Source organism: Cololabis saira, chromosome 14, assembly GCF_033807715.1.
Source record: "Cololabis saira isolate AMF1-May2022 chromosome 14, fColSai1.1, whole genome shotgun sequence".
NCBI classification, from domain to species: domain Eukaryota; kingdom Metazoa; phylum Chordata; class Actinopteri; order Beloniformes; family Belonidae; genus Cololabis; species Cololabis saira.
In genome coordinates, this window is record NC_084600.1 from 19,562,053 (window position 1) to 19,588,145 (window position 26,093).

The 26,093-nt window shown below is 39.9% G+C and overlaps 1 protein-coding gene across 1 annotated transcript; it reads left to right on the forward strand.

Annotated features, from left to right (window-relative positions):
• Positions 1-25,300, forward strand: kif4 (kinesin family member 4). Its single transcript, XM_061740052.1, has 31 exons — positions 1-213; positions 2,543-2,687; positions 2,816-2,930; positions 3,026-3,216; positions 3,375-3,464; positions 4,886-5,052; positions 5,281-5,375; positions 6,475-6,594; positions 6,760-6,935; positions 7,023-7,084; positions 7,190-7,322; positions 7,426-7,484; positions 12,141-12,246; positions 12,470-12,577; positions 12,662-12,838; positions 12,955-13,058; positions 13,157-13,301; positions 13,471-13,581; positions 13,703-13,786; positions 13,880-13,993; positions 14,167-14,322; positions 14,414-14,511; positions 17,855-17,984; positions 18,086-18,256; positions 19,708-19,827; positions 19,930-20,007; positions 21,810-21,911; positions 23,314-23,472; positions 23,616-23,741; positions 23,920-24,033; positions 24,233-25,300. The coding sequence occupies exons 2-31, from the start codon at positions 2,565-2,567 to the stop codon at positions 24,437-24,439; spliced, it is 3,741 nt and encodes a 1,246-aa protein (XP_061596036.1). The 5' UTR covers positions 1-213; positions 2,543-2,564; the 3' UTR covers positions 24,440-25,300.
• The last annotated feature ends 793 nt before the right edge of the window (positions 25,301-26,093 follow it).

The following is a 26,093-nucleotide window of genomic DNA, read 5'->3' on the forward strand; positions in this document are numbered from 1 at the left end:
TGTTTGAAAGTGGCGGGCAGCGACATCAGATCATCTGAGATTCACATTTTATTATCGAACAAAAGGCCACAGTTTATCAAAATAGCCGTAATATTAAGCAATATTTGCAAGTAAAAGTTCATTTTATATTGTGGTATGTTATCGTTAACCACTGACAAACAACTATTCCTCTTTTGTGATATTTAACATTAGCACCGGAGGAGACTTGAGCAGGTACGTTAATAAGTTGGGTCTCAATAATTAACCAAGTGCTATCGACCTTTCTGCTATGCTTAGTTTTGTTAAAATTAGTTGGAATGCGAAGCTGAGCTATAGATGTATTAACTAGTTTTAATGTGCAACCGTCTATCTATTTTTGTTGGTTTTGTTTTGTTTTCTCATAGTGGGTGGTAATGGAGCTCTTAGCTGAACACAAGACAACACCCACGGTTGTTAGGAAGAAACTACAATCAGAATCAGAAAGAAATAGTTTAACACACAAGGAATTTGTTGTGGTGATTGGTGCAATACAAAAGAAACTATGTCTGATTCGTTGCTAAAGGGCTTGTTGATGGAATATAGACATGTTCAGACACATGGTGGAAACTACAGAGACTGGCTGTTAGGGGTTTATGCCTGAAGATACTTATGTCTTCCTCTTCTTTTAATTAGCACACTAACTTTTTTGTCTCACCTCTTTCAACTACAAGACATTTGTGATCCGTCTCAAAATAGTGTGCCTCTTTGGCAAACTATTACATATTTAACACAAAATACCCTTTACTGAGGTTTTCAGTAACTATTCACTACATTGGTGTCATAGCTTTTATGTGTCTTCAGAGGTTTAGTTTACTGGTTCAGCTTTGATGTCTCTAAATCTGAGATGTTTTGACAGTAGGGCTGCTTGAATGTGGTAAAAATTGTAATTTTGCTTATGTATGTCTAAAGCAACATCAGCTGTTTTAACATAATTTCTATTTGAGTTTAGTTATACAATTTTTCTTTAAGAGTTAGGATTTATGTTCCTTGTAAAACTCATACATTCTCTAAAAGTAATGGTAGCAGAGCTGATCTATGCATTGGACGTTTATTAAAATTACAATAACTCAATATCAGCACCATTTATTGTGATTAACTAAAACTGAAAGTAACAATGAAAACAATAAACATGTTACTGAAATAAAAAGTAAAGTTGTTCATAAAAAGAAAACTGAATCAAAGTAGAATTAACAATGCAAAGTAACGGAAATGTAATAGGATTGATCAACTCAGCAAAAACCAAACAATTTTATAGTATCAAGTGCCCTGCATTCATTCTTTTAAATGTCAATAATATATATAAACTTTATTTGCAGACACTGGGTCCAGAATACAAAACAAGATACACAGACATTAAACACAAAGAAGAACACAAAAAATGTATTATGTAATAATAAGATCAACATTCACTGTTATTATAATTTAATTTAATTATTTTAAATCATTCTCTCTCTACTTGGTGACCGTTACTAACAATACATACTGCAGAAAATATTTTTTAAGTTGAACTTGTGCTCAGAATGGGTTTTTATAGGATTTTATCAATAGCAGCACCATTTTGTGTTTTGTTGTTGTTTAAAAAAGAATGCAGAATTGTGTCTTTTTCCATATTAAACCCCAAGTAGATGCAATTTCTATCAGACTGGTTTTTGAGTTTGATATAATTTACAATTTCTACGTGCTGGGGAGTGAAGTCTGATTACAACCAGAGGACGTTTCAGTAAATAAACTATATGTAACTGTCCCTTAACCTCCTTCACGGCTGCTGTAAAACACAATTCTGGTTCTCCACAACAGAGTATCATGTAGCAGGTGGAATAGCTTTCATATTTATATGTGATTTTCAATTTTATGTTATTAAAAAGATAATGAAATAATTGTTTTGAGTGCATGCGTTCATATAAATGAGTGTTTTACAACTGTTTGAGTAAAGGGCTGCAAAATTTGAAAAGCACATTGAGAGCACTTGAAAGGTGCTTGAATTTGATTTTTGCAAATGTCAAACAACCCTGTAATCAGCTTCGGCCATCTCCTGACAATATCTTACCAATTAACCAGCAGGCATTTCTTGAACACAACCGTCCCCCTTTCTTTAATCTGATAAATTTCATTAAAAAATATTTTAACTGGATGTTTATCAAAGTTAACCAAAATCTGTGAAGCACTTGTTATTTTTAACTGGTTATATCTTATTGTAAAGAGGGAGAAAGCCTACTTTATCGTCAAAAAAGCTGAATTAGCCATTAACAGCCAGATTTCTAACAATCCATATCAGCCATATAAAAGCCCATATCGGTCATCATGTATTGAAGTGTTTCTGAACAAGTTTAACCTCTTTTGTAAACCAAATCATGTTAAACAATTTTGCTTCATCTTCTTTGGTAAAAATGTTTCGTTTTCATTGAAGAGCATTGTTTAAGACTACCCACTCCAAGTTTGTAATATCACCATCAGACCAGACTCGTGTTCTCACTTTTACTTGGATGCATAATGTCAACATCTTTTTTTCCCCCTCTTCCTTAAGGCGTTCGTTGGAATCCTCCATCATGACAAATGAAGCCGTGAAGGTGATCCCAGTGCGGGTTGCCTTGCGATGTCGCCCACTGGTACCAAAAGAAATCAACGAGGGGTGTCAGACCTGTCTTACCTTTGTGCCAGGGGAGCAACAGGTAATGTTCTCAACACCATTTACCAGGATGAAGAGCTGCTCTGCTTTTTTTCATGTAGCAGGTCCACACGACTTCCATTCAGTCAGTGTAGATGTGAAAAATAAACACCTGTTTTGTTTGGTTTACAGGTGATTGTTGGTACTGAGAAGGCTTTCACCTATGATTATGTGTTTGAGCCAACCGCTGAACAAGAGGAAGTCTACAGTACCGCCGTGTCTCCGTTACTGAGAGGGCTTTTCAAGGGTAAGTATCTTTGTAGGCTCTCCAAAGTCACCACAACTGAGTCATTTGGGCCCCTGCTTTACAAAAAGATAATAAAACAATACTTCCATTTGTAGGCTACCATGCCACAGTTCTTGCATACGGACAGACGGGATCAGGAAAAACCTTTTCCATGGGTGGAACGTACACAACGGCTCAGGAGAATGAACCTTCGGTTGGAGTAATTCCCAGAGTTATCAGGAAGATCTTTGAAGAGAGGGAGAAGAGAACAGACTGTGATTGCTGTCTTACTGTGTCTTATCTAGAGGTTTGTAGACATTTCTTCTTTCATTGTGTAAATATTTGTTGTCAGTTGTGAATGTTTTTTTTTTTTTTATCTCTGGCATCTTGTAATTGTACATTTTATTTATGTACTTATTTATTTTTTGCACAATAGACCCTAAGATTGTCCTTTTCGGATTGTAGATTTATAATGAAGAGATCTTGGATCTGCTGTGTTCATCGAAAGACAAACCTGCCATTAGCATTCGGGAAGATCCTAAAGAAGGCATCAAGGTGAGTGACTGTCATGTTCACCATGAAAAGGTGTTGCCACGTTTCCCGACGAGTAGACGGCTTTCAGTAAACTACATCCGTGTCTCATAGTGCATTCACATAACCATCCACGTTGTCCAATTCTACTCAGGTAAAGATCTGAATTGTTGGTTCATGCCAGTAACTACATGTGCCTTTTCGTCAGACTTTAATGTGAATGTGAGAGTCCAGTGAGACGGCATGTGTGTGCACCAGATACTATTTGGCTTGTGTCGTTTGTATCAACAACAGAAAACAAAATGTTCAATTGTATTGGAGCAGGATGTTGACCTGGCTGTTATTGTTTGGTGCATGAATTAGCTACAAATCAAATCGGTGGGAAAAAAACTGCTAATATAGTCATGAAGAACTTTGTGTCCTGTCTTTTAATCCTCTGGTTCCTATGTTAATCTTCTGTGATAGAGAAAGACAGTGAAAGACAAAGAGAGAGCATCGTTGATCTTAGTATTAGGCAAATACTCAGGTGAACAATAGCATGTCATTTTTGCCAGTGGCATTATTTGTCAAAAATGACGTCAAAAAGAATGATATCACATGGACAATACTAAGTACCCCCTCACTGCTTCCATCTGATTTCAGAGTAAATTCCAACTGCATGCTGCTTATAATCACCAATTTCTAATAAAAAAATTGGAGTTCAGTGTTCAACATTGAGAAAGATTATTCAAAAGTGGAAAAGATTCAAGACACTCAAGGATTTTTCTAGGAATAGATGTTCCAGCAAAATTCACCCGAAGGTCAGACCAGGCAAGGCTCGACCAAAAGCCCAGGAGTCACATCTCAATCCGTTCAAGGCTCACTGAGAGTTTTGAAATGTAAAAGTTCCTGACAGCACAATTAGGAGACACAACAAAAACTTTGTTTGGAGAAAAGCTCTTTTGTGGAATGAAATCAAAAAAACTTGATTAATGTGGCCTAAACTGAATCTGAACCATAGACCATATAAGACAAACTGGACAAACTCTCCAGGGTTGCACCCCTAGTTTACCTGAAATGCTTTAGAAGCTTCTTTTTCCCCGTGCTGTGTGGGCCGTGTTGCAGATGAGCGTAGCAAGCAGACCTGGGAAACTGACTGGAACACGCCCTCCTAATGCCAATCATAGTTAGCTATTTTAGCTTCACTTATTTTACTTAAATATTATTATTATATTATTACTTTTCCTTTTTTTTTTTTTCTTTTTTTTTTTTTTAAATAATGGCACAGTGAAAAATTGATGTTGTTTTTCTGAGGTCTGATCAGATCATTTTTATGTCTTTGCACAAAAATATTGGATTAAAGAGATGATTAACTTCAGCCAGGTAATGTAAGCGTGGGCTCTTTGTTCTCAGCTCTTAGTTTGTTTTTTTAATTACATTTTTCTCATAATTTTCCTTTTCTTCAGATTGTCGGGTTAACTGAGAATCAGGTGTCTTCTGCCTATGAAATGGTGAGCTGCCTGGAGCTCGGGAACTCTGCTCGGACGGTGGGCTCCACTGCCATGAATGCAGCTTCTTCACGGTCCCATGCCATCTTCACTATCACACTGGAGCAGCGCAAAGGGTTGGAAAAGTCAGTCTGGTTAACTTTTCTTTCTCGCATTCCCCCCCTAGTGTGTGTGAAAAGAAAGTCTGAGAAAGTTTTTTTTTTTTAAGGGGTTAAAGAATAGTTTGGAAAAAATTTGGACTCTCTCAGCTACTTAGAAGAAAGTGAAAATGTGGAATGCAAAACCTGCTTTTTGGTGGAAATAAGTGAGTGAATATGGGTGTCTTAGTTGAATTTTGTGCAAATTTCTCACAGAGTGGATTCAATAGTTTCTAAGTTGCACCTGGTGGACCTGGCTGGTTCAGAGAGACAAAAGAAAACCAAAGCAGAGGGAGATCGTCTAAAAGAAGGTATTTCCTCAAATCCATCTAGTTTATTAGCATTTCATTCTTCATTTTTCCACTAACACTGCATGATTCACATGGTTTAGCGTACGTCTCATATAAAGAACATAAACCCGTCTTACGGCTCAGGTTTGAGTCCTGGAAAATGACTGACATACCTGGGTTCGCAAGCCCTGATGGCATCACAAGTGTCACAGGAGCCACTGCAAAGCAACAGACGTCTGCTGTCTGCTAACACTGCATGCCCCCCCCCAAAGAAATGTCCCTTGTCGCAGTTCATCCATTCTTCTTTAGCCAACTACACCTATACAGCTTTATCTAATCTTTACCGACCCTTGCATTTCCTGTACTGAATAACAATAACATATGATCATTCCCCTCTGGGTGGTAAACACCTGTTTGGTTTTATGAGATATCAATGCAAAAAACAAATTTTCATAACTGATTACATCAGTTATGTCCCTAAACATTGTAATTCTAAAATATGTGTACACCTAAAGCAAGATTTTGAAGATCGTAAGTTACCTCAAAAAGCAAAAAATTAGCCTGTGTGATGTCCAAACAGCTGCTTCATGGGTTCTTTTTTTGTATTATTATTATTCATGATCTTTAAAAGTAAACTAAGTTATTTGTTGCTGCTGTTATGTATGATGATATTTGAGCAAAACAGAGAGCTAGCTCCTGCCTCCCCCGCCTTTCGGTGCTTCCCAAGTAAACACCGCCATCATAAATACATATTTCCAAAGTGGCACCAGCTGCACAAGCGCAAAAACTCCCCGTCTGCGATTGGCTGGAGCGGCGAAAATATTTAATGAATGCTACAAAAGGTGTTTTCAGTTATAGATCACATAGAATCGCAGACCCTACCTGTTAGACCTGGCAGTAGCAAGGTAGTCTTGTTAAAATGTTGCATCATTTACTTCATATCTTTTGAAAATAAAGTTGCTTTTTTTCGGGGGTGGGGGTTTCTTCTAAACTGTCCTCTGCAACAGATTTTCCCCCGAGACGCCCAAACTTTTGCATGACTATGCATGCTTTATGCGTCTATTGAAACTGTTTTTTAAAAGAGCACTTATCTTGTGATGCTGGGGATTCTTATCTGCAGGCATCAGCATCAATCGCGGTCTTTTGTCTCTGGGTAATGTGATCAGTGCCTTGGGAGATGAAAGCAAGAAAAACAACTTTGTTCCTTACAGAGACTCGAAGCTCACCCGCCTGCTACAAGGTAGGCTTTGATTTAAATGTTCAGAAGTCACAGCTGCCATCAGGCCGGGCTAGAATACTGTTCAGACTTTCGAATACATCAAAATGCCCAATTTCTAAATGGTAAATAACCGTATAGTATTAACGCTTTTTTTAAAGAACTGTTTGTGCGTGTGGACGTTCTCAGATTCCTTGGGAGGCAATAGTCACACTTTGATGATTGCGTGCGTCAGTCCTGCAGACTCAAACATGGAGGAAACCATCAACACGCTCCGATACGCCGACAGAGCTCGCAAGATTAAAAACAAGCCAATTGTTAATATTGACCCCAGAGCTGCTGAAATGGGCCGCCTGAAACAGCAGGTACTCAACAGATCTGCTGCTTTTATCAGATCTCAGAGTTTCGTTGGTTTTCAACAGTAAATGACTTATGTTTGTAATCTCGTACAGGTTCAAGAGTTGCAGGTGATGTTACTGCACGCGCGAGGAGGAGTAGCCCCTGTAATGTCCGGGTAAGAAGAAACCCTTTCCTCTTAAACCAGGGCCCTGGCAGGATGTCAAATGCATGTTAGTTGTAGTATGAACTCCAGCACAGTTATTCTGTCCCTCTGCCACAGGCCGGAGTCAGCTGAGAACGTGACCAAGCTGGTGGAAAGAAACCGCGTTCTGCAGCATGAGAACAGCAAGCTGAGCAGAGAGCTGAGTACGGCAGCTGGACAGACAGCCCTCATGTTTGAGAAGATCATTATGGTGAGCCAAATCAAGGCAGCACTCACCAGTCCTTTCTAAACACTTTTACAGAGGGTGATGGGGACAACGATTTCTCTATAAAATATTATCCTTTATTTTATAGACAGAACAAGAAAATGAGAAGCTCCAAAGCAAAGTGGAACAACTGAGGCACCACAAAGCGTAAGTTTTCACAGTCATTAAAGCATTAGGGTGTAAGGACGGAGTACTTACATCTTTAAATAGAAAAAAAAACAAGACATGTACATATATATTATACTGAACTCATCTTTCTGAACTTTCATTGCACTGAAATGTGTGGTGGTGTAATTATCTGCATACAACATCCTCTGGTGCTAATTCACTTGTTTTGTCTATTAGTATTAATTTAATTACTCATTTCACGATTGTGGACCTGCAAATGAAAGTAATTTGTGCTGAAACTGGATTGTGTGGAGGGAGATGGTTGCTCAGTCCAATGATCAAGAAGGAGCTGACATTAGGATCGATGCAGACCCTGCTGTCATTCTGTAAGGAATATTAGTGGCTCCAACTGGACTCTGGTGGCCATGGGTTACCAGTGGAAGTTAGTCAGTTGTCCTGCATTGTCCTGAAGTTACTCATCATACACTAGACGAGTAACTGCATCCTGAGAGATGGTTGAATATAGTTTTATTGGATGGAGAAATTGTCATGGATGATCAATAGATCACTGATGAGAGTTTAGTTGAAGAAGGCATACATGAAGACAGATGATGAGGCTCAGTGAGGTGAAGGCACAAGAAGTGAAGGCATTGAGCCTTGGAGAAAACCTTTGGACAGCTGCAAATGTTGTAAGTTCAGTTAAGGTTATTGCATGCAGCTCAGAATGATGGTCATAAAAAGCACAAAAGGAGGGCAAAACAATTTGGATCGTTCTATGTAATGACTATAAAAGTCAGATGTTGACAAGAAACTAAATATGATATAAGGTCAGAATAAAACGGCACAAAACTCGTACTTGAAGTAACAAGTAAATAGCCCTGTGTTGAACAGATCGATTCTCCGATTTTAAATCGATTCTCATATTAATTCCTAAAAATCGATTCATATGTCTAAAGATCGATTTAAAATATATATATATATTTTTTTTTTTCTTTTCATCATTACATTACAACTTTTGGTACTTTTTTGTTTATGCCCAAAAAAGGAATATTTTGTTGGACACGAGAATAACTGGTGCCATGTTTTTGCCTTTAAATATGTTTAAAGGTATGAAAACATTAAAGTTTTTAGTTATAACTGCATAAATTGTCTATATTTCTTTGCTTTATATACTGTCTTGCGGTTACATTTGCATAAATGTTAAAAACCAAATTCTCATAAATGGGGAAAAAATAGTTCTATCAGCATTCTGGGAGGTGATTGGTCCTTACAGCATCATTAGCTGCCAATACTTGCTGTTGAATCTCAATATAATACTAGTATTAATATGTTGCATAACTAGACAGTCATATAATTCATGCAACAGCTGAAAAACTGTTTTATTAACAGTAACCCAAATCAATATCGGATCGGATCGTGATAATCGATTCTGAATCTTAAGAATCGGAATCGAATCGATTCTTGACATTTGAATCGATCCCCAGCCCTACAAGTAAAAGCGTTTTCAGGTTTTTCTTTAATCAATTAACACATTTCTTCCAGCTAGTTACACAAGAGAACCAGGCCTCACAATATGACCATAAAGTCTGGTCATAAACGATTTGTTCACATGCCCATTTTGCTGATATACAAAATCCTTCAGCCACAGTGCTAGTGGCACTCGTCTGTGTAGCTACAAAGGGAGTGGCTAGTGGTTGTAGTTGGTCCACAATTAGCAGATCTGTTTACTTGTACCTCCTTTGTGGTTTAAAAACATAGAAATCAGCAGATAGTTTGGTGGCAGTGGGAGTGTCAGTGGGGATGGTAATCTTTTTTTGTAAACAGTGGATGTGAAGGAAGATGGGAGCAACTGATGTCCCATGAAATCAGTTGGAGAGACGAGGGTTTGGTGGATTGAGAACTCGAGCGGTCCAGACAAGAGGGTATTGTGGAGCACAGAGACTGTGGTGGTGTTTAACTCGAGTGAGGAAAATAAAACGAGAACAGAGGTAACGGATGAAAAAGTGGAAGTACTACAGGTTTCTAAAATTTCTAAAATGAGAAAGAAATCAAGAGCGATGAGTGAACCGGATAGGGCAGAGCCATTATGGCCTCATGTCAACATCAGGATTACCGGTAACTGAATATTTTACCTTGGTTACGATTAATCAACAATTATTTTAGGTGCGCATCCCCCCAAACAAAAAATGAATAAATCAGCACTAACACAAAAAAACCCACACACAAATTATCTATTTAAGGTTATTTATTGAATGCCAACTATTGCAGTTAAAGCAATTGCAGCGTGAAAATCAAAGTCCTTACGACATGGGTCCCATTTCACCTCAATATTTAAAAACTTCCTTCAATTAATAATTAACTAAATTGTTTTAAATATTGTAATGTTGAATGGCAGCAACTATTTTAAATCTCTTTCTTTTTCTCTCTAAACAAATATCTGAAATAAAGTCAATAAAAAAATAGAAAATAACTTTTCAAAGGTCACACTTTAAACAATCATGCTCTGAAACAGTTGAAAATAAATAACTCTTGTTATCTCTAGGAAATTAATGTTTCAAACATGTACAAAGCGGCTATTATAAATCTTATAAACAAAATTCAATTTCAATAGTGACATGATGACCTAAATAATCGACCTGAGCATGATTAGGTTCTAAATGTCGGTTTTGATTAATTTTCGGTTAATTGCTCAGCCCCAGGACCCGAGGAAGAAGGATCCACAGCCCTGAACTTATGCGACAATCACGGTTTGTGTGGCAAGGTTTTGAATGAGAACAAACTATCAGAAATGTGAACCTGTTTCAGGTCCGGTCTTGCTCTCAGACACAAATCCAATTTATCTGCCAGTTTGCAACACAGAGGGAGAGAAAAATGTGACTGTTCAAACAGACCTTTAGATTCCATTAAAATGATGCTAGACACTTGTCAGACTTACTTGCACAAGATGGAATTCTCCAGAACGTCAAGCAGCCAAGTTTAAAAGTGAAAGAACCAAAGTACAGGAGCGGATATTGTATACTGTATATCAAACTGCAGCAGAAACGACAGCTAAACTCTCATCTCGTACAGCGTCATCGTTTAACCACGGGACCGGCAGCCAGCAGTTCCCATATTTCACAAGTGTGTTGTCATTTATGCAACCAGACTGTCAAAGTCACACACTGAACAATCTGCTTTGTTTCACACTTGAAAGTGAGTGTTTTATTTACTGAAACCAAGTAAATGAGAGCAGTGGAAGCTGAGTAATGTACAGTATATCCTCTGACAGACATTATTTACTCCATTTACAAAAAAGAAAAAATTTAACCATTATATCATACAACATGGCGGGTTTGAAATTCTCCTTCTTAATGTGTACATCCCATAATATGACAAGTGTCAATGTGCACATCACCTCTATGCTGCAACGATGAATAGGGCTGGGCGATATGGACCAAAAGTCATATCTCGATATTTTCTAGCTAAATGGCGATACTCGATATATATCTCGATATTTTTTCTGTGCCATAATTGGGGTTTCCCCCAAAGCATTATAGTATAGCATCTCTGTTAGCTTCATTTTGTTCTGAGGCAAACCCTTAAAAAAACAGTCAGTTTTAATACAAAGCCTCGTGCCAAATGTCACACAGGTTCCTTTATTAACAGAGGTCTGCACAATATCAAAATGTATAAAACAAATGAAATAAAAATAAACTGCCTGCATATATAGAATAAAAATGCTTCTTGAATAAAATAAAACAAATATCCCTTTCCTGCATAACAATTCAATTAAAATACACTGTAATTAATACAATGTAGACAGTAACAGGCAGACTTTTCCACTGAGGTTGACAGTTGTGCAAATAACAAAACATTTGTGCAAATCTCAAATAAAACATTCAAGTCAATTTGTCACCAAATAAGCTATATCAAAAAAAATATTTTTTTTTAATCGATATAAACGATATTGTCTCGTACCATATCGCGTTTGAAAATATATCGATATATATTAAAATCTCGATATATCGCCCAGCCCTAACGATGAACGATGCAGCCAAAGGGCCATGTTTGTATACTCTGTGTAAACAGTAACTGTTAGGTATCAACTTCAAGCAGGGATTTGCATAGGAGTTGATGCACGGTGCTAACTGCATTTTTATCAAGCACCTTTTTTTTTCTGCAAAAACTTTCCAAATATTTGCTGTTTGAACTCGTATGAGTACTAATAGTTAATTTCCGAGCTGATTCTTGGTTATGGATCGCTTCATGAACACATATTTATTGGAGGAAGTCAGTTTTCTTTTTCTGACAGATTTGCAGCATCTTTTAGATGTTTACCTCTGAAGACGTTGATGTTCTCTTGACATTTTAAACATACTGTCATTAAGAAAAAAAATACTTGGATATATGCCCCTGGCAGTGAAAGCCATGAAGGATTCATCCATGTACTACTTCTGCCTGACAAAGGGTTACGACTTGAAGCCTGTGACTTTAGTCCGGTCTAAACTGAGACAGTGCCACCTGCTGGAATCAAGAAAAACAGCAGTCAGGCTCAGCTATTTCTGTTGATCTACATCAGGGGCTGGATGTGTTTGGTTTTGAGGAGTCTTTGTCCATTTTACTCAAAAGCTCAGCTGTTTATTACTGACTACCTAACACAAATGTATTGAGCCAAACAGTGATCGTACAATTAGTTGTTTGTTTTTTCCTCCCCAGATGTGAAGTTGATCTTGAGAAACTGTTGGAGACGCTGGAAGACCAGGAGTTGAAGGAGAACGTTGAGGTGATGAAGAACTTGCAAGAAATCATCTTGGAGCTCAAGGTACACGCGTCAAGTGACGTAATCCAGCAAATGAGTGATGATGCTGAAATTACTGTTCAACAATATCCTTGACCTTTTATAGAAAACCTAGTATTAGACATGTCAGAAGATATAAATATTGACGAGAAGTGTTTGCTACACGTTTGCCTAGACGCAGATTTTGTCAAAGTTATTGTTTTAGTGACACTGATTTCTGTGATTTAACATTTGTTTGTATTTTAAGAATGAAAGCGCTGGCATCGCCGCCGGCATTGATGCCATGGCTGCAGGAGAGGAGTTACCGGAATCGTCTGGGAATGGAAGTAAAAACTCAGCAGATGAGTCTCTGTCGGTACGTTACTAAAAGAGTTTCTTTCTTCACGCACCGTATTATGCCTGCCTTATTTCTGAACTAAACAACAAACATTTCTTGCAGGATCCTGGTGCCTTAAAGGATTCCCCAGAGGCCTTTACAACCCATCATGCACTGCGGCAGGCTCAGCTCTCCAAAGAACTGATTGAGCTCAACAAAGTGTTGACCTTGAAGGAAGCTTTTGTGAGGAAAATGTGTGAGAATGACGGTCAGTTGGAGCCAATGCAGTCAGAGCATCAGGTCAGAGTTCACGGCAATTACTCTATACGTTACTGTCTATATGCAATGTTAGTCATTTGAAAGTCTTGTTGTCATTGATGGGTGGACTAATTTTAATTTGTGGACATGTTTTATAGAAAAATGTCAAGGTTCTGCAGACTGCAGTGGATTCTTTGCAGAAGGAGAAAGAGGATCTCATTTTGGCTCTTCAGTCTGCCAAGAAAGACACCAACCAGGCAAAGTATGAAGAAGAAAACAGACACGCAACGATGCAGACAGTTGTTTTTCCTCTGAGATCTTCCTACTGACCTTCCTTTTCTTCTGACCAACTTCATCTAGGCTCAGTGAGCAGCGGAGGAGGAGACTACAGGAGCTGGAGGGTCAGCTTACAGACATGAAGAAGAAGCTGATTGACCAGTCCAAAATTCTGAAAATTAAAGAATCCTCCGTTCAGAAAGTTAGCAAGCTCATGCAGGAAATACAGGTAACCTTTTTACATAGTTAAAATATAATATATATTATTATATAATATAGTAAAGGTTTCTCACAGTGTAGCAGTATCTGCATATTTGACTGGAGCTTTGCTAGTATTTGATAGCATATGCCAGTAGTGAAACATTGAATCCTAAATCTAAGTAACGCGGTTTCCGTAGGCAATGAAGAGCCAGCGTATACAGCTAATGAGACAAATGAGAGACGACTCTGAGAAATTCAGACAGTGGAAGAACAAGAAGGACAAGGAGGTCCTGCAGCTGAAGGAGAAGGTTTGTAGAAGGTTTTTCTGCAGAGAACCAGTTCTGCACAGTCCTTTTTGTTCAATAATTAATATTACTTACTTTTGTGTATGGCTTTTTCCGTCTCTCAAACTCATTTTTCACACTACAGGATCGTAAAAGGCAGTATGAATTACTCAAACTTGAAAGGGATTTCCAGAAACAGGCTAATGTCTTGCGTCGTAAGACTGAAGAGGTAAGATCAGGAACTTTTTCCTTTTTTCATTTTTCATTTGTTTTAATTATTTTAGAATATATTTGAACTTTTTTGGGGGCGGGTCCATTGCAGGCTGCAGCTGCAAATAAGAGACTGAAAGATGCCCTGCAGAAGAGAAGTGAGGTAGCAGAGAAGCGCAAAGATACCCACAACAGAGGCACTGAGGGAACTGCAGCACGACTTAAGGTAGCAAGGCCATATTCAAGAGCTATACGGAGCTGCTAGTATGTTTAAGTGGTTACAAGTATATTAAAACATGTCTCTGCATTCATGAAAGTTAAAGTTAATGAGTAAAATCACTGTTGTGTTGTTTGCCATTGGGCTTTTTCTTCGCTAACCCTGCATTTTTATATCATCAGGCATGGCTTTTTAATGAAGTGGAGGTGATGGTTAGCACAGAAGAGGCCCAGCGTCACCTCAACGATCTGCTGGAGGACAGAAAAGTTTTGGCTCAGGAGGTCAACCGCCTCAAACAACAGATAGATGCTGGGGAGAAACCCGCTGCCAAAATTAGGGTGAGTTGAGACATTTGTACCAGTATTCATAAAACACCACCAGCAGCAGGAGAAATAGCAATGTCTTGCTTTGTGGCATCTTTCCATGCAGCGGCGGACACTCATCATCTCTGAGCTGGAAACCCGGGGGGCGCTGGAGACGCCTCTGACCAAACAGGTGGAGAACCTGGAGACAGAAATGGAGCTCAGGTGAGTCTGGCAAAGCAAGTCGACCTTGGATCAAAAGATTTTATTTATTTATATACATCGTAAAATAAATCATGGTGATCTTGAATCTTAAGTCTTGAAGGTGGAATTGATGGTTTATTGCCAAGTGGTACTGAGACGTAAGAGCAATCTGCAAACCCATACACCTTTTCTTGATTAAAACCTCGCTTGTGGATGTAGCCTAATACGAGCACACCTGAGAGACCCTGTTCTTGTTTGTTGAGAATTTAGATTTAACAACGCTGCACTGAATTTGTTTTCACTTTGCTTTAGTAGTGCACCAGCCAAAAAGTCCAGTTAATAGTTCAGTTTTTGATGCTGAATCAAAGTCTAGTTAAAGTTTTTCTTCCCTCCATGCAAGTAGGGGTGTTTTTAACAGTGAATTGGAACATTTAATCCACGTGTCAATCTCTGGGCCTGCAGGCAAATCTGGCCCACCACCTGATTATTTATTTTATTTTATTTTTTTAGTGTTTAAAGATATCAACCTTAATTCTAACTCTTCTGTTCCTTCAGAATCTGAATACTTTATTAATCCCGTGGGGAAATTGTTTAGAATTCTTCTAACATGGATAATTATAAATTAGGAGGCAATGGCGCAGTCTTAATAAACCTGATTCATGGTGAGCCGTAATCTGATGTCAGCGGTACTTCAGTTTATGTGATTTCCTTCATGAAGGGTATCTGGTCTCTTTCTCTCACTCCCGTTTACTCTCGCTCCACATCCCCAACGTCTCCTCTCATTTCTAATATCATCTAGTATAATTTGACTTCTTGATGTCTCCGTCAGCTACTCCATCTTGTAAACAACTCGTTGCTATGGTTACTCATCATAACAGGTGGTTTAAAAAAAAGAGAGTAGCAAAGGAAAATCTTTCAAGCAGCACAGCATCCAAACTGGAATGAAAAATAATAAAAAAATCAATGATGTCAATGATAGGGACTGTTTAAAAATTCAGAAATACGTAAAACATTAGTACCGGTAACAGTCCGATGGTCTTCTGCAGCAAGCTGCCACCATGAGCAGCACTTTACTGGAACTATAAATCAAAGACTATAATATGTTTATGAAAATAGTACTACTATATGCAGCAGTACCACGTCTGACCACATGGGGGCAAATGTTTCTACTCTTCACACAAGAGCTGCTGACATGTTGTGTTAATGAGTAGGGATGGTCCGGCACTTGTAATACCACTTTGTTGTGTGTTTGACACATTACACACTTTTATGTCAAGAATATTTATACTCTAGACATAAATAGTTATCAAACATTAAAACTCAAAGCAGAAAAGTACGTACCATAATTAATGAGTGCTTGTCAGTCCTGGCATTGTAGTGCTTTTCCCAAACTGGTTGAGTTACCCATTTCTGTGTCCTTGAGCCTTCAAGGAGAGCAAAACACAGACTGTCCTGCTGTCCGACAGCCAGAACTAACTAGCACATTCTTGTCTGTTCGTCCTCTGTAACTGTTACTGGCTGCTGGTGATGACCCTTCTTCGCTGTGCCATCTTCTGCTCCATTTTAACATTGATAAAAGCAGAACTGACGCTTTGGAAGGCTTTTTAACTATTTTTTTTACTCTGGTGTGCTCCCTTCTCTAAGGTGAAGTTGTCAGACATCTTCACTCAAGCAGATGTCATTGCTGAGAACTGAAACTGTTGCTCTTAGTGGTGCCACGGATCATCAGTGATCCCTGATCCGTTCATATCAGTATCTTCGGTTTGGCACACGTAATCTGCGGATTGATTTATTTTAAAAAAAAGTTGGAGGAGCCTGAATGCCTCGCATCCTTTAAATCGCTTGTATGGGAGCATTTTGACTTTCCTGTCAAATATGATGAAGGAAAGAGGTTAGCGGATAAAACCGTGACGGCGTGTAGGGCCTGTGGCACGAGAAAGCCATATGACAGTGGAAACACATCAAGCATGGCCACGCATTTGAAGCATCACCCGACAGTAGTGACAACGAAGGCTGCTCAACTGCCGCTCATCACCGCAGCGTTTATGCAGCCTCCGGCCGGGCTACAGCCATCCCAAACGCTATCGGTGTGTTTATAGGTGCAGACGGGACATAGTGACTGCAAATATGTCCACTCTCTCCCCAGACAATGTAGACATCCTTGTCTTTTTGAAAAAGAATTTGAAATTATAAGCTGAGGTAGGGCTGGGCGATATATCGAGATTTTAATATATATCGATATATTTTCAAACACGATATGGTACGAGACAATATCGTTTATATCGATTAAAAAAAGAAAAATTTATTTATTTATTTTATTTTTTACATTTTTTTTTTAATGATTTTGATACAACTTATTTTGTGACAAATTGACTTGAATGTTTTATTTGAGATTTGCACAAATGTTTTGTTATTTGCACAACTGTCAGTCTCAGTGGAAAAGTCTGCCTGTTACTGTCTACATTGTATTAATTGCACAGTGTATTTTAATTTAATTGTTATGCAGGAAAGGGATATTTGTTTTATTTTATTCAAGAAGCATTTTTATTCTATATATGCAGGCAGTTTATTTTTATTTAATTTGTTTTATACATTTTGATATTGTGCAGACCTCTGTTAACAAAGGTACCTGTGTGACATTTGGCACGAGGCTTTGTATTAAAACTGACTGTTTTTTTAAGGGTTTGCCTCAGAAAAAAATGAAGCTAACAGAGATGCTATGCTATAATGCTTTGGGGGAAACCCCAATTAAGGCACAGAAAAAATATCGAGATATATATCGAGTATCGCCATTTAGCTAGAAAATATCGAGATATTACTTTTGGTCCATATCGCCCAGCCCTAAACTGAGGTATGCTTTGCTTTCTTTCTTTTATTCTTCTTTGATGATGTGGACATGGGCTTTATTCCAATATCCATGTTTCAAGGAAGGTGTGGTGCCTTTTTATGTTGCACTTTAAGTTGTTTTACATCAATTATGTTAAGAATATATTATATATATTTTTAGCTTGTTCCGAAAAATAATCCAATCCGTGACTTAATTTTTAATTTATTTTTTTAAGGTTTTTGTGGCACTAATGGCCCTTATTGAGAAATAGGTAGAGAGAGGGTGGAAGACATTGCAGTACAGAGCGACAGGCTGGGACTGGAACCTGTGCTGCGTGCACGAGGACTGCATCCTCTAGAGCCTCATGGCGCCTGCTCAACCCACTGAGCTAACCAGGGCCCCCCAATCCATGACTCTGATCCGAAAAACGATCCGAACCATGAGTTTTTTGATCCATTGCACCCCTAGTTGCTTTGTTTCTTACTGCAGCGCAGATGATGCTTTGTTCTGGTTTCATTTGGATTTGTCTCCTCACAGGAACGCCCAAATAGCTGACCTGCAGCAGAAAGTACTTGTCGCTGACGGCGAAGGCCGTTTGAAGCAACGTGTAGACGCCATCACAAGCATAGTGGAAGCCAAGTGTGCCGTGAGGGTTCTGATGTCTGAGGTAAGCATTCGCTAATACACCATTAAATCCATCAGCAACGCTAATCGGGTGATACCACACTGACTTCTGTCTTCGTCTTAATTTCGGTTGCGTTCCTCCAGCTGGTTTCAGCTAAGACAGCGTGTGGCAAACTGGAGAGTGAGCTGAAACAAGAGAAAGGAAATGCACAAGACTTAAGGAAGTTGGTGGCTGATGAGAGAAATGTGATGTCAACCATGGACATGGAGCACCAGCAGCAGCTGGTGGAGCTGGAGCAGAGACATCAAGAGAAGGTGCTGTATCCATCCTTCTTTTTTCTTTTTTTTAATTTAAGATATGCATATTTATTAATTTATCAATATTATATTATACAAAGATGGTTATTATTATTATTATTATTATTATTATTAGTATTATTATTATTATTATTATGTATAATATATTATATTATTATTAGTATAGGTATCGGATAGGTGAATGGATGAATGAATGGGATGCCTGGGTCTGGGGCCCTCCGTTGTCGGGCCTGCGCGGGTGTCGCCTTGTTGGGGGGTTCCCTCTCTCCGGGCCCGTCTCCGGTCCCCCCCGCTGCCTCTACGGCGGGGCGCCCCTCTGGTCTTGGAGGGCCACTTTCGTGGGGGACGGGTGCGCCTGCCCGCGTCGGCGGCCGGGGCGGCTCTGTCTCTCCGGGCAGGCTGGCCCCCTGCCGGGTGGGGGTCGTTGGCCGGAAGGGTGAGGGCCTCCCGGCCGCGTGTCCGGCCCGGACCGGGTGGCCGGGGATTGCCTGGGTCGCGGTCCGCCGCCGCGGGATCCCTGGCTGCTTCTTTCCGCGCCGTGGGGGCCCCGCCCGCGGGCCCCCTCGGCCGCCGCCGGGCGGGGGGGGGGCCTCGCAGGCGGTGGGTTGCCTCCCTCCTACTTCTCCCCTCTGTGGGGTTTGCCGGTGGCCTGGGTTCCGGGCTCTTCCTTGTCGGCCTCTGGTCTCGCGGGTGGCGGGGTCGCTCCCCCCCCTCCCCCACTATAGATACACTTCAGGTGGAGCTTTGTTTGGTTTATTACACACACACACACACACACACACACACACACACACACACACACATATAGTCATTTAGTCACATGCACACACACACACACACACACACACACACACACACACACACACACACACGCATGATCATATACACACACACACACACACATAGACATACACACTGGCTTGTTCACCTGCATGCTGGCTCTCTAGTTTTTGGGTCTAGGTAGCGGTAGCGTTAGCCTAGCTCAGACTGCGATCAGATCTCAAGATTTAGGTCGATTGCTGTTCGTGTTTTGGTTGGCTCCGTGCCGGTTTCGTGCTTTGTTTGTGGTTTTTTTGTTGCAGATTTCCAGTGCTTGACGTGTGTCTCCGTGTGTTCCTGCTTCCTGGATTGGCAGCGGATGTCGTCACCCCCCCCCCCCACCCCCTCCCCCCCCAAAAAAAAAAAAAAAAAAAAAAAAAAAACACTGGGTTTGTATGTGTATGTTTATGTATGTGTACGCATATGTGTGCGTATATATATGTATATATTACATATAGTAATAATGCACATATATACACTTTTGGTTTCTACCGTCATGGTATAATTCAATAATATGTGTGCAGACAAGGTAGAAAAAAAAAAAAAAAAAAAAAAAAAAAAAAAAAAAAAAAAAAGATATGCATATTTTCTTACAGTCCCACCTCCTATCCCTTTTTTTTTCTTTGCAGGTTCACTATCTTCTTAATGAACTGCAGAACAAGCCAATATGTGAGGAGTCGGAGGAGACAAAACTAAAAGATGAACCAAGTGCAAAAGAGATGGAGCTTCTCCAGCGCCTCCAAGTTCAGGTTTGTCTTTGGTGCTTCGAGCAACATGATTCATCAACCTTTGATTCCTTTTGTCCTTCTTTTGCAAGAAGCCATGCAAAGTTATTTGTGAAATCATTTTAGGAGGAGGAGCTTGAAAAGCTGCAAGCTCTGAGGGAGCAGAACCAGAAACTGGTGGAGCAGAATGAGGAGCATAGACAGGTAACTTTAATAATGAGGTGAATGTATTTGTTCTTATTGGGTTTTTTATGCTGAACTGTACCTAAAGTTGCTTTCGATTATGACTAAATATCGTCGTCAACGAACCTTTATCACCTGAGGAAAACGAGACGAGACGCAACGAAAATGCTGGTCATTCGACGATAACGATAATTAAATATATATAATGCAATATCGTAGAGGAATGAAAACGAGACTAAAATGTAGATTACAAAATAAAAACTGCCAAAATGTGTTTTCATTTTCGTTGAGACGAACAAAGATCCTTAACATCCATGTTTTCAGTAGTTTCTCTGGTTTAGTTCTGCTGGGTGACGTTAGTCCTCAATCCCAGTCGCGGCAGCGGGGAATCAGATCCAGAAGATGCAGCTGCAGAGTTAGAGGCTGATGCCGTTAACGCAGAGCTCTAGGTTCACGTCAATTAAAAACAAAGTTACATAGAGAAAGGGGCCGATGGCCGGCCACGCGGGTCTCTTCTCGAAGATCCATCTTTGGATACGCTTTCCTACATAGACGTGGAAAAGAAAACCGAACGTGTCGTCAAAAAAGAAAAAGATGGGGAAAAATGCGGAAAAATAAATATGTTGTAAACTCAAATTAGAGTCTTCTGTATCTGGAATTAATTTATTCTTGAGCCTATAAGGTAACAATAATATAATAATAATGAAATGGCCTTGTTTGAATTGTAAAATGGGTTTTGGTAAATACAATCTTTGACTAAAACTAGACTAAAATGTCACCAGTCTGCATCGACTAAAACAAGACTAAAATGCTCAGACTTTTAGTCGACTGAAACTTGACACGACTAAAAGGAGAATGAACGTGACTAAAACTAATAAAAACTAAAATGAAAGCTTGACCCAAAGACTAGACTAAAACTAAAACAGGCTGCCAATAACAACAATATTTGTACATAAGTAATTATGAAAAAAGGATGACTGCAGCCATGACGATGTCACCGTGTGGTTTGGTGACTTCAGCTGGAGTTTTCTAACTTGGTTCTTTAAAAGTGGACTATATCTAAAGAGCAGCCGCCTGTCACTCCCTACCCTTCAGCGTGACCCGCTTTATCATCTGTACTTTAAATCAGAACACAAAAAAATGAACATTGGCAGATGCTTGAGCTTTGGCTCTCTGATTTCAGACTTCCTAGCTGTGTACAATTCTTGTGAATACCAAAATCTACACCTACGAGATTTGGAGATTAGTAATTTTGACTGTTCTGAAAACACAGGGGTCATATACTGTAGTTTACTCAAAAAGACCACTGACAATGCTAATGTGCTAATGAGTGAGGACGGTCCGGCATGTTGTGTAATACCACTTTATTTACTGTCTTGTTATATGCTGCCCCCATGTGGTCAGAAGTGGTGTTGCTGCATAGTGGGACTAGCTGTGTGATTAGTTTAAACTTTATTCTCTATCTTCAAAGCACTTTGTCATTGGTGCAGAACGGTCTGGTTTCATCCATTATCATTTCTGGGTTCGCTTAACGTGTTTATGTAGAGTGGATCCGTAAACGCTAAAGAATGTTCCAGTAAATGTTTTAAAAAATATCTCTGGGAATGTCTGCAGCCATTGGCAGAAGAAAAGACCGGCGTAGCTGCCGTTCTCCATGACCGCCGTCAGGAAAACTTCACATTTTTATTTTATAGTTTGATTGTTCAGTTTCTTTTCTGTGGAAAACAGGATTAAAAAAAGAGAAAAAGGACCCCCAATCCATCCACGAGTCTTGGGTTTATTCATTTTATTTATTTATTTATTTATTTATTTATTCATTTTAGGAACTGGCTTTGATCCAGTTGGCAAGTCAAAAGAAAATCCGGCTTCTTTCAGCCAGCAACGACAAGGACCCTGAAGACTCTTTTGAATATGTTCCTCTAAAAGTAAGTTTTTGCAGATATCTGCCTTCTTGTTTGCTCGGTTTAAAAGTCTGATGTCAAAGCTGTTCAACTTGGCTCCAGTCGTTATTGTTTTAGTTTGGATCAGTGTTGGACTAAAGGAGATGATTGCATCAGGAAAGTGTGATTTTAAGTTGAGTTTTAAGATGCAGCGTTCTTTCAGATGATTTTCTGAAATAAGCAGTCATAGTAACAAGTTGGTCTAGCCTGGTCCTGCTCAAGGTTTCTTCTCCTCCTAAAGGGGAGTTTTTCTTGCCACTGTTTGGCTTAAGCCGGGCATACACTGTGCGATTATCGGCTCGTTTTGAGCCGATTTTCCAGTCGTGCGACTTTTTTTGATCGGACCCGATGTCGTGCCTCGTGCAGTGTACGTGGGGTAACGACGAGAGATTAACAGCTCACGATGAGCTCCCGATCACAAATCGTGAGGTCGCAAGAAAATCAAGCATGTTTGAAATCCTGGTCGCTCCTCGTGAAGGAATCACAGTTGAAGCAGCTACGACCCGATTTGCCTCATCCTTTCACAGAGAGCATGCGCATTATCTGATGTCACGTCAAAAAACTATTATTTGTAGTTTAAGTGTTGCAAATTCACATTACAAATCATGTTTTAATAGCAAAAAAAAGACTGCATTTCCATGTACGGTACAGGTCGCCGCGTACCCTACGCCGTAGGCTCTGCGTTGGTGTAACGCGGAACCATAAATCAGCCTTTAGTGTGTGCTGTTCGGAACAACTCTTTTTTCTCTTCTCATTTTGCTGGGACGCCGGGTTCCTCCGCCGCGGCACAACTTTTGCGGTATGCGTTCTTTGTTGTGTCTAAAAATGATAAGCAGTACCCACCAAATCAGAAACGGTACAGATATTTTGGGATTTTTTGAATATATATATAAAAAAATTAAATTATAAAAAAATAAAGGATCCCCATAACCTTTGATCGGGTGGGCAGGACGCACCCCTGCCCCAAAACCGGCCTCGAGTTCCAGTACACAGAGGTCCGACGGGAGGATTATGATCGTATAGTGTGAGCAGACGGGTCGCACCCGAGCATCATACAGTGTGAGAACATAAATCGTGGGCGCTGTGAGCTTTTGAACTCCGCGATCTAGTCGTGCAGTGTGAGATGGGGCAGTCTCATACGATTTAAAATATCACACAGTGTATGCCCAGCTTTAAGGTTTTTCTCCCACTAGGGGAGTTTTTACCTGCTATTGTTTTATGTTATGTTTATGTAATAATTGCTCGGGGGTCATGTTCTGGTCTCCGGAAAGATCCTAGAGACAACTTCTGTTGTAATAGACGCTATATAAATAAAATTGAATTGAAGGCTTTTATTTAGAGGTCAGGTCAGATTTTTTTGTTAATTGTTATTCTTTTTGAATTAAAGCCTAAAATGAAGCGCCTCACCACTGCCAAAGCTCCACTGACCATCAGTGTTGCAGAACTGACGTCACCCAGCGAGGATGAGAAGGAGGAGGAAGAGGAGTGGCGACCCCAAAAACCCGAGAAGGGGCGCAGACCTTCGAGGAAAGCCAAACAAACTGGGGTAAGAGTGGACTGAGGTTCTGCTTCACCCTGAAATGAGCGTCGGCTGGAGCTGATCTCATCGGTTTACGTCTCTTAGAGGGTGCTGAGCTGTTAAATGTGAGTTTGGGATCAAATCAGAATGGTCAGTTTCTCTGTGTTCAGTGTGCGTGTAAAGGTCGGTGTGGCAACAAGCAGTGCCGGTGCCGCAAAGGAAAGATGACTTGTGGGGAGAACTGTCAGTGCGATCACGAGAAATGTCGAAACATGGACAGCCAAGCGCCTGCGGAGGTACGTTACTGCATTCTTCAGCATGTACAGGGGATATAAATACTGTGATAAGTCACAATCGGCCGATAATGTTGGCTGACATATCAATCTACTCACAACTGAAATTTAATCTCGTCACTAAACAGAAATGGTAAATCTGTTGATGGCAAATCAGTTTGGGACCATTTATTCATTTCAGGATACAAGTCGCACAGAAAATGTTTCCAGAGAGTCGCCATCCCTGCAGGACGCCACATCCCCCAGCCCTGAAAATACCTTCTTCAAGCCGCCGTCCTGCACCCCCACAACCAAGGTAAGCTCCCTGAAGACTGAGCAGCTCAGGGAAGGACTGACACGGGCACCTGACAAACCTGCAAAATGCTGAGCATCGAGGAATATGAGCAAATGGGTTCTTGTAGTTATTGATCTGTTGCTCCTTTTATTATTGATTTTCATGATTTGTATTTTAATTTCTCACCTAAAAAGTATTTTTCCACTGAAATGTACAACAGGTGCTGCAGGAAATTGGAGACATGGGCCACTCCGCTGAGCTGAAGTTGGTCAGGAAGCCCGTCCTGGCTAAGGATGAGGACAATGACGAAGAGGACTTCGAGGAAGACAGAACGACGGCCAGCTTCCTGAAGAAGAAGAAACGAATCCTGAACAGTTTTCAGAACAGTTTCTTCTCTGGCTGCACTCCAATTAGAGAGGAGTCCTAGTCAGGGCAGAGCATGGTAACACTTAAATGGCTAAACTGTTGTGTACTGTAAAATAAAAGTAGATGTTGAGTCTAAAACTCATTTTACACGTTTTGTAGAGGGTAACAAAAAGGACTGTGAATAGTTGTTAATCATTTACTGGAATTAAACGATGAAATGTGTACATAACTGCTAAATTGTCGTTATAGACTAGATTGAATTCAGTCGTATTGAAAATCAGATGACTCGCTGTCCTGGGGAGTAGACTGTAAGTTTCACTTTGCCTTTATTATCAGAACTGAATAAAATCTTAAAGTCTAATCTTAATTTTTTTTTTTACAATACTTTTTTTTTTTTTTCTTAACCCCTTAGAATTACAATTCAAAGATTAATTTATTGCAATTTTTCTGTTAGAACTATTATTTTAATTTCTACTCACTTTCCTTCCTGTTTATTGAAAGCAGTTAAGGCTTTATTAAAAACATTTTAAGTAGTTTTGGTGAGCACCCACGTTGTCCCAATTGACATTTTTCTTCTGCATCACACTCACAAGAGACAATAAATAACTGTTTAAATAAACTAGTCACATCATGATGATTTTTAAAACTTGATTTGCTCTGTCGATGGGGAAGTAATGCTGTTATATGGCTAAAATACTTTTATTTGCATTGCGTTATCAAGATTATGCATATTCAAGAGATCTTAATTATTTTGATCAACTGCATTAAATTCTGCTTCTGAGATCCCAGATTTTAAACCCCACACTGAACTCACTTGAAACACCTAATATCTGATGAATAAATCGTGACTTATGAGCTTTGTCTGTGAATGTCTAAATGTTGAATGTTTTATATGGGATATTAAAAAGCTATTGGAACATTGGAGGAGCAAAACAAACCTGATGAGCTCATTTTTATCCAAGGAACAATCACCGGTTTCATCTGAAGGAAATATGGAAGTGCAGTAACCAGAATGACCACCAGGGGGCGGCTCTGGTAGTCAGGAGTCTCCAAGTTAAAATGTCAAACTTTACACCAGAAATCAGTCGCCAGATGTACGATAATTATCGTATTAGTGCGATAATCTTGAACTCTTTACAATGTACGATCAGTAGATGAAAATTAACGATAATTTCACCATGCCTCTCATCAAGCCAGTATTTCTTTGCAACTCGTCTGATTTGGAATCAGATTAGATTGTTTGTAATTGATCTGGAAACTTGTTTCTCATCCACTGTTGTAGCATACGATATGATAGTTTATGGCTTCCCTGTACAATAACTTGCTTTTGGGTATCTGGTTGAAAGTGGCCTGATGCAAAGCCAGAGGACGCCCTCTGGCTAATCGACCTCTGACCTTGGCTGTTCAGACGTCTCCTCCAGCCGAGTCAGCCTCCAGGTTGACTATGGTTACCCAGACTTCTGCCCGTACGAGCGCTGGCAGAAGAGCCCCCGGGGGGGGCACAGTTAGCCACGTTGGCTGGTCCAGGGTCCTGGTGGAGTTGGCCACATCAGAAGCAACGATGGATGGATGGAGCAATGAAATCAGGATGAAAGTACAGCGGCACTAGTTACCATCACAGGTTGGCAGGAGCTAAACTGAGGCAGAGCAGCTTATGGGGGAGGCTGAGGTCAGGTGGGGGTTTACCAGCTTTTGTATTAACCAGGATTAGATGG